General features: G+C 37.4%; 1 protein-coding gene across 6 annotated transcripts in view; it reads left to right on the forward strand.

Annotated features, from left to right (window-relative positions):
• The window catches only part of Ack (activated Cdc42 kinase), a 101772-nt gene extending 100345 nt beyond the window's left edge, over positions 1–1427 (forward strand). For all 6 annotated transcript variants that reach the window (XM_067772812.1, XM_067772815.1, XM_067772813.1 and 3 more), the window contains one exon: positions 639–1427. In XM_067772812.1, the coding sequence (XP_067628913.1) occupies positions 639–738 (100 nt within the window). In that variant the 3' untranslated portion in view covers positions 739–1427. The remainder of the gene's footprint in view (positions 1–638) is intronic.
• The last annotated feature ends 8055 nt before the right edge of the window (positions 1428–9482 follow it).

The raw sequence follows: 9482 nt of genomic DNA on the forward strand, positions 1-9482 counted from the left end.
TGAGTATTTTACAGAAATTGGTTGTCCAGCATTTCTTTTTTTTTAATGGGGAGTGCCTCTTTGTGTAGATGATGCCTGGTGACAAAAGAAGACATCCCATGGCAGTTCTGAGGGCGGTGTACGGCCTGCAGCTTCGTCAGGTCCACCATCGGAGACGTTGCTGTTGTTCCGATAATGACACTATCCGAAGGTTTTGTTATCGATGGTTGATGGTCCTTTGCCGGATGTAGATGCGGTATGTTGAAATGGTTGCGCTACACAACCCGTTGAATCAATTCGGTATTTTAGTCGCCTCTGGAGGGCGTCACACCCAGTATTTTTGGGTGCCAGACAGTTGGTAGACGTAGTCCTATCACACATGATACATCTAAATAGTAAAAAGCGATTCCCAAGGCTGCCTCTTTAAAACAACATTATATAAAGCTGACGACAGAGTGGAAGTGAGAAGCTTTGCTATAATATAAAGATAGAAAGCTATGAAAATATTTCTTATGGAAAATTGTAAAAAGCTTGTAAAGTATATAAAAACTGTGTCTAACCCAGCATCGCTTATAGCGAGCACTCTGCCGTCAGCCTAAGTGTTTCTAATTTTTTCAAATGTTACAATATAATAATCTCCGTAATTACTTTTTTTCCAGGCTTGGCCTAGCTAATCGCTCACAATGTGAACAGGCATTACAGAAAACAGGTTGGAGCTTGGAGCTGGCGGCTACTGTGTTACTAGAAAGTACTTCATAGAAGACAAAATTTTCCCAAATACTGTGTATATCACAAATCCATCATTCCCCAATACATCACATTTTCATATTTTTAATGTTGAAGAAATAATTACTCTTCAGCGTGGAAACATATTATTAGTATGTATTGAAAAATTAAAAAATAAATAAATAAATATCGAAGCCGAATATTCATCGAATAAAAACAAACATAACAAATAGTTGTCAGATCTAGAAATTTGTATTAACCGTCCCCTTATGGAACAAAGACATTGATATTTGAAATATTTGATGTTAAAACTGAAATATTTGAAGTCCTAATTTATATTTATTATTATTAGTGTATATAACCTAATTTAAAAATAACAAACGTTAAAAAATATAAATTTAGATAGTTAATGATAAAAAATTTGTAAATGCCCACGTCAGCCAAAAAAGCTTTGTTACGGGTAGGACAATGTTAAAAACTAATTCATACATATATTTTTATGTAAATTTAAGCTTGTATTGCATTGTTATTGCATGTATGTAGGAACTATTTATGTAGAGTAAACTTTTAAAAACCATATTTTATTCTTTATAATACACCAAACTTTTGCAATTAAACGAGACACGTTTACATATATTGGCCTATGATAACTCGCAAATAAAAGGAAATGTCAAAATAATAATGGATGTTACGAATAAAATATTATAAGTTTTTACAAGAAATTTATTGACCACCTGCGCTTTACTATGCCTTAAAACCAAAATATATCTTGGAAAAATATCGTTTTACCACACTAAAAGCTCAACTTTTATTGCTCCTTGTCCTGATGCTCCGTCACAGCCCCATTTAATTATCAAAGTAAGCCTGTTTGACAGTGATTTCAACTTTTCTTCAGACAAACTTTGCAAGTGTTGCATAGACGTATGATGCATTATACTTTGATACTTAAAGGATTTTTCTCTCTCCGATTGAGACATTTGTTTGTACCCATGCAATAATATATACATATAACATGTTCCTGATGTGCTCAACGACTGACTGCTTAATATTTTCTTTGTTCTGTATGTTATGTGACGTCAGAAGTTTTTTATTTCAGGCCTTGTTGTTGTAGCAGTGCTTCGCCCCATCCAATAGGTGCGACCAATCAAAAACTGACATCATTGTCCTCCACCGGAAGTCCAAGGAAACTTCCTGTTCCAACAGGGGTGGACCATAATGAGAGGGATGTTAGAGGCGTTGGTTCCACAATACAGTTGAAGAGATGGTTAGTGCCATGTGGGGACACATTACAAGCAGGACATACATTTTGTATGTCGGGCTTGATTCTGTATAGGTAAGAGCTTAACCTGTTACAGTACCCAGATCAAAGTTGAGCTAGAGTGACGCGCGTTTCCTAAGGGAGAGTGCGTTCCTCCTCTGCCAGGTTTGGGTATTGTTCTTTAAGTACTATTCACTGGGTAATTCATGGCATAGAGGTCCAAAGCCTCTTTGTGGATTTCACTGAGGACCTGCTTGAGCTTTTTAGCTTCATACGGCTGTGTTCTCAGGTGCCGTATTTCCTCATAATGCTTACGGAGATGACCCCTTATGCCCCTGGGCGGTGTAGCCTCATCAATAAGATGCCTGTTGGGATGCCCAGGTTTCTGGGTATTTCAGGCCTTCGTCTTCTTTGTTGCATATTTCACTCGCTAATGACGCAATAAAAGCAGACAGGTGAAGTCAGTAGTACAACAACAAATATTTGACGGCCCTCATAATCCGGTCATATATTTTAAAGTATTAGGGGAAATTTTTGGTAGTATTTTGCTACTTTTGACTTACCTTAGCAATGTAATATGTATGCGGAAAAGGCCAAACTCGACATATCTCCACATTGGAAACGGGGACATAAAGGAAAAGAGAAAACAGATGAAATGGGAAGATAAAGTAGAGGAAGTTGGAGGGAAATCGGAAAAGTAAAGAGAGGAAAAGGAAGATCGAAAGTGAGAGTAAAAGTAAGAATTAGGGTAATGGTTTCCGACAAAGAAGTAAAAAGAGGTTTACAGGAAAATTAAGAATAATGATAAGATTAAGTTAGACTTGGATAAGAGGAAGAGCGGGAAAACTAAGTGGGCATGCGGAAAGATTTACGGAAGAACGAATGGGATAGGGAAATTGAATGAGTCGATTAAAGTAAACTAGAAAATGCGGAGGGGAGAGGAAGAGGGTTAGACAGAGGAGAGGCAGGTGAATAGAAAAAGAAAGTCAGAACAATGTCTGTCGGGTTTGATCATACGGCTGGGAGTTCTTCTTGTTTTTCTAGGCGTTTCCAGAGCTGTTTAAAATAAAGTTCTGATACGGCAAACCTTTTTTTTTTGCCATCCGGTAAATATATAAGCTCTGATTTGTTGGAGCATCGTTGCTGTAAAGCCTCTGCAACTATATATGTATCTTTTAACACCAGCCACCTGTTGTTATTGTTGCAGCGATAAAAAACACTACCCAAAGGTTTTAGGGAGTGTTATTGCTGTTGATGGTATTTTGCCGAATATATATCCGCTACGTTCTGGTAACAAGCACCATTAAGGTACAAGCCCGACCATTTGGAGAACGATTTAATATGACCATACTCAACCTTCTAGGCCATCCCGCTTCACACCCCTGCTTCCATGAGGGGTTTGGAGTCGGCAGAGCCTCGGCTGCACAGAAACAGGATTCTCATCGGGTAGTTGAGGTTGAAGATTGGGTTGAAAAAGCTATAAATTGAGTTGGCAGCTCCTTGAAACGGTTGATATTTGAGACGTCTCTTACGACAGGCATACCTGCCGCGACGAATAATCATACATCATCAGAGTCCTCCTGGAATGGTCTTCAAGCGAATTATACAATGATCACAAATTGATTCCGAAATTACCCCGGAAGACCCACGAAATAGTCCCCAAAACAATCCTGAAATTTCCCCAAAGTGATCTAAATGACTCGGCAGAATCTTGAAAACGTTCCCAAGATCATAAGGAAATTATAAGAAATTGGCTTTGAAATGACCCCGGAAGACCCCCTAATTAGTCCCCAAATGATCTCGAAATAGCTCCAAAATTAATCCGAAATGACCTCGAAATAGTCTCCAAAACCATCCCGAAATTACCCCAGAGTGATTCCTAAATGACACCGGGAGAACCCCGACACGTCTCCGAGATCATCAGAAAAAACCACAAATTGACCTCGATATTCTCAGGGAAAACCACAAAATAGTCCACAAATGATCCAGCCAACTCCTACAACGTTCCCGATAAGTCTCCCAAAATGATAACGAAATAGTCCCTAAAACCTGGTCCCGAAATAATTATTAATTCGGGATAAAATTCTCCTAATTTCGTCATGATCTCGAGGACTAGTTCAGGGTCATTTATGTCCCACATAATGCAGCAGCTGGTATGTCAAACAGCTATAAAATATTACTTACACTACTTATTTCTATCAACTTGCAGCATTTAAGGCTTCTTTGATGACAAGATATCTGAGGCTGCAATTATGTCGTCTCTTACAAAACACTGTTGGTTTAGTACTGCATACATGACTGATGCACTGCCACTATTTTCGTTATTTATTGGTAGATCCGAACTATTCCTAAACAGTTTTACGTATTGGCGGAACTGAATAGTTTTAAAATAGTTAGAAATAACATCGAAATATAAATCATAAATAATGCTGACATGACTGGTATCTAAACGCCCTTAGTAAATAATACCGAAAAATAAAATAATTCCGTAATATGCCCGAAATTGTCGAGAAAGACTCGAAAAGTAATCACGAAAGTAGCGGTAACATATCTCTGAAACAAAATGCATTGATAGTAGGTTATTGGTTATTGAAACTGTCACACCCTGTCACCCAAACATGTATTCTTACAAACCGTCTGCACTTTTGCGATTAGTTCGGAGGATTTAATCCAGTGTGCTATCAACAGAGTGATCCAAAATGTTATTTAAACACTTTGTTCACGTATTCCTGGAGCTAAGACGTATACAAATACGACATAAATTTTTTGGAGTTTCATAAAGCTGTTTCGGTGCTCAAAGCTCTCCTGTCAGCCGATTGTCACTCATCACATCCCGAGTGTACGTTTCATCGTAGAAAGATCAGGTATGACACGTTGGAAAATTACGGACATTGTTTACTATAAAGTTTGGCAGCTTAAGTAGAGGTTATGCTGCGAATAGAGTGGAAGGCAGTGGACTAGGCAGTCGAATGTCATATAATGAAGGAATGGTGTTCGGAGATTTTTCAAAGTTAAAAAAAAAAATGACAAAAGCTTTAATATAAATAAAACTATTGTTTTTATAACAACAAAAACGCCATATACATATATTCTGTATGCATAAATTTGTAAGGATTATCCCACTTTAAAATTTGAATTAAATAATCTAAAGTTTTGTTTTGAAACTGAGTCGTGAACTGTGCGTGTGAATGTGCGAATTTTCATCGATCAGCTGTTAGTTGCGCTACTTGGTAAAATTTACAATGATTACGGGCGTCTCCTTTATTTTTAAAGCTAAAGATATGTATTTATCATGATCACAAATAGGTTACCAAAAGTTGTAAAAAATTAAAATTGTTGATCTCTTACCAAAATGTTTCTGAAAGTTTTGTATGCTTACTTATGTTTTTCTTACCGGAATCAGAAAGCTCGGAAAATTTCACTTGGGGGATCATTTTTGAGACATATCACTCCAAGATTTCAATATCTACTTTCGATTTCTCATCGAACACAAGCGAGAAATTTGAGACCCCAGAAATCAAGAACTCTGCTTATTGCAAGATTCTCGTGTCTCGAACATAGTGTACAAGTACAAGTGTGTTGACTTATCTGTCAAGCATTCTGACAGGCACTCGCTGGATTCGGAATGACAGCGAATTCAAAATGGATACCATTACCGAATGCGCCGAATGATTGAAAAATTGAAAAAGTCGAGACGATTGGTAGTCAAAAATGTTGTCGTTGAGACCAAAAATGCGACTCTAGACCTGAGATTTCCATCAGGTGAGCGAGGCTGTTTGTAGTTTTGACGTTTATCGCTTAGTGAACACACTTGTATAGGTACACTATGGTCTCGAAATACTTGTAGATCTCGCGAGCTTGTCGAAATTCAACCATAGATTAGATTGATACGAATCTTTTGTTTACGCTCTCATATTTTCGCTCTCACGAGGGATTTATCTTCTAGTTGTTGCTGGCAACAATCACAGATAAATCCCTCGCGCCTGCTGAAGCGGGTGCCAGAACAAAAAATGTGCCAGCCAAAACGAAAAACGTGCCAAAAATTTTGGTAAACTTTAGTTTGACCTACAATTGTAGAATAGCGTTCAAATATTATGGGAAAAAGGATAGAAATACTTGTTTTAGTGTAAGTATTATTAGTTCGAAGGTGGAGGGTAAATATTATTTCCCATTCAAAAGTTATCACTAAAAACAGGTTTTGTAAATATGAACTCCCGATGCAACCAGTCCATTTTGATCACAGAACCTGGAACGCCAGACATGCAGGATAAGCCCTATCCATTAAATAATGTTAACTATTATATCATAGGTCCGATTTACTGAAATTTCAAAAGAATATATGGTTTCACTGCGAGTTAAATGCGTTACCATATTTGACTAATTAATTTAATCGAAATGTTAGTTTTACTTAGATTTGTTTATATTTAACTCTAACTAGTCGTATTATAGTAAAATAACTTTAAGAAAATAAATATTTTACGACTATCATTTTATTAAATGATTGAAACTATAATCGCCGAAATGTATGTCAAAAATCCCCATTTTCAGATCTATTCATTTTTGTTTGGGGTGGCATCATTGATAAATGTTATAAAAAATGTGCATTTTGACAGCGCTCTCTCGAAACAAAGAGTTGCAAATCCATTCATCTATGATTCAACTTTGTCGCTGTATTGACAGTATTTATGCCCTCTGTTTTTTATTTACTTGTGGTTTTTATACCCAGCTGTACTTGTACACAGGGTATTATAACTTTGATTGAATAACGGTATAAAGAAATCGAGATAGATATAGACTTCCATGTATCAAAATCATCAGTAACGAAAAAAAGATTTGATTGAGCCATGACCGTCCGTCCGTCCGTTAACACGATAGATTGAGTATATATTGAGATATCTTCACCAAATTTGGTAAACGAGCATATCTGGACCCAGAATAGATTGGTATTGAAAATGAGCGAAATCGGATTATCATCCGGAAATCGGATTATTATCACGCCCACTTTTTATATATATAACATTTTGGAAAACACAAAAAACCTGATTATTTAGTAAATAGTACACCTAGAATGTTGAAATTTGATGTGTGGACTGATATTGAGACTCTTGATAAAAATTTAAAGAATTTTTTTAAAATGGGCGTGGCACCGCCTACTTGCGATAAAATCAATTTTACAAATATTATTAATCATAATTCAAAAATCGTTAAACCTATCGTAACAGAATTCGGCAGAGAGGTGGCCTTTACTATAAGGAATGCTTTGAAGAAAAATTAACGAAATCGGTTAAGGACCACGACCCCTTTTATATAAAAGATTTTTAAATGGGTCGTGGACGAATAAAATAAGCTATATCTTTGCAAAAAAGAGCTTTATATCAATGGTGTTTAATTTCCCAAGTGAATTTATAACAATAAATAGGAAAAACTTAAAATTAAAAAAATGGGCTAGGCACCGCCCATTTTATGGCTAAGCAATTTCTATGTTTCGGGAGCCATAACTCGAAGAAAAATTAACGGATCGTAATAAAATTGGGTACACAAATTTTCCCTATAGCAGAAAATATTTCTAGAAAAAATGGACGAGATCGGTTAAAGACCACGCCCATTATTATATAAAAGATTTTTAAAAGGGTCGTAGAGAAAATAATAAGCTATATCTTAGCGAAAAAGAGCTTTGTATCAATAGAATTTTACTTTCTAAATTGAATTATAACATTAAATTGGAAAATACTAAACTTTTTTTTGTCTAAGCAATTTTAAATGTTTTGGGAGCCATAACTCGAATAAAAATTTACATATCGTAACAAAATTGGGTACACATATTTTCCTTATAGCAGGAAATATCTCTAGTAAAAATGGATAAGATTGGTTAAGGACCACGCCCACCTTTATATAAATGACTTTAAAAAGGGTCGTAGGCAAAAATAAAAAGTTAAATCTTAGCGAAAAATAGTATCCTTTGTTACGGTCTGCTGTTATGGTCTACGGTTACGGTCCACTTGGGAGCGTGTTCGCGCGAACACAGCTAGTGACTGGCGATGGGGCGAAAGTTGCGATACAAAGGTATCGAAAACAAGAAAAAAAACAGACCGGCGATCACTAGCGAAAATTGCCATGAGTTCCGGCATGACAAAGCAAGAAGTCTGAAAAATTGAGAAATCACAACGGCAGAAAATTGCCATGAGTTTCCGGCATGACAAAGCAAGAAGAAGGGTGAAAAATTGAGAAACCACAACGAGCGAAAATTGCCATGAGTTTCCGGCATTTGTGATTTGCTTGAGCTTAATTTTTGGCGGCCCGGCGATTATACAAAGGATCGTGTAACATCTATTGGCACAACTTCAACAGCAAAGGCGTCAAGCACCTATACTGCTTCATTAACATTATTGCTACATCAACTGCACATCCCCACTGATATTCAACTAATCGAAAAACACCTTCGCCGGCTGTGCACGTATTCAAGCGAGTATTGTTGAAGAACCAAAAGACTGCAACGAGGAATTGCAGGCCGATTCCTTAACCCAACTACTAGAAGAACAAACAGGTAAATGCCCAGAAAATAGGAAAGAGTCGATAGCGCAAAGTACCGACAGAGTTCATTTCGACAAATCTCGTTTCGACTCGCCTATTTTGGGTGGTAATAAACTTTACAACGGGTGTGTTGTGTTGACACAAGCTCAACGTATAGAATATCCAGTTGAAGTAGGTCGGTGTTTCACGGTCACACCTAATGAGGAAAGTTCTAGTGATTCCGATTCAGATTCGGGCGGCACTAAAATAATTGTTGATGAGAAACCCTTGATATCCGAAGATAAATTCCTTTCTCTACGTTTACGAAGTACACTACCACCTTCGGAAAAGCGTCCGACACCAATTCCGCCTCCAGGGCCAGCAGTACGCTGCCGCGTAATACAACTAACGCCAAAATTACCAAGTCATCCAGATCGTAAAGGTCAGCACGAAGCTTTATCGCCACCAGGTTCATTCGATTACCTCGGACCAGAGCGCAACAACCACCAACAGTACCAACACAGCGCGCCCAAGACCGCGCGCCATAACCGACGATAACGACACCTTCACCAGCAACAACAACATCGCCGGTAACAACGCCGGCAGAGACCCATGGTACGTACTCTGACGGCAAAGTATAACTTTAGATATAATTACCCTACAAAAAATTTGGTCATAAAACATACCCCCGCTCATGCAAATGTGACTATGAACATAACCTATGACAGTAGAGTGTCTGGTCGAATGACGTGGAATGACGAGAGCGTTTTTGCAGGGTAGTTAAAGAAACTTCTAAGTGGTACTTAGAGGGTTCTATACAGTCCGGTTGAACTATTTAACAGGGGTCGATTTTTTTGTCAAATTGTATTATTGAATACTCGAAATTGTTGGCTATACAACAAGGAGCATACATCTCCTTTTCTTCATTTTAAAGATATTTCTTGCTTCAAAATGATTGAAGTTAGCTCGATAAGTTTTTAGTCATAAGAAAAGCGGTCTGTAGCATTTG

This window comes from Eurosta solidaginis, chromosome 3 (assembly GCF_040869045.1).
Source record: "Eurosta solidaginis isolate ZX-2024a chromosome 3, ASM4086904v1, whole genome shotgun sequence".
NCBI lineage: Eukaryota > Metazoa > Arthropoda > Insecta > Diptera > Tephritidae > Eurosta > Eurosta solidaginis.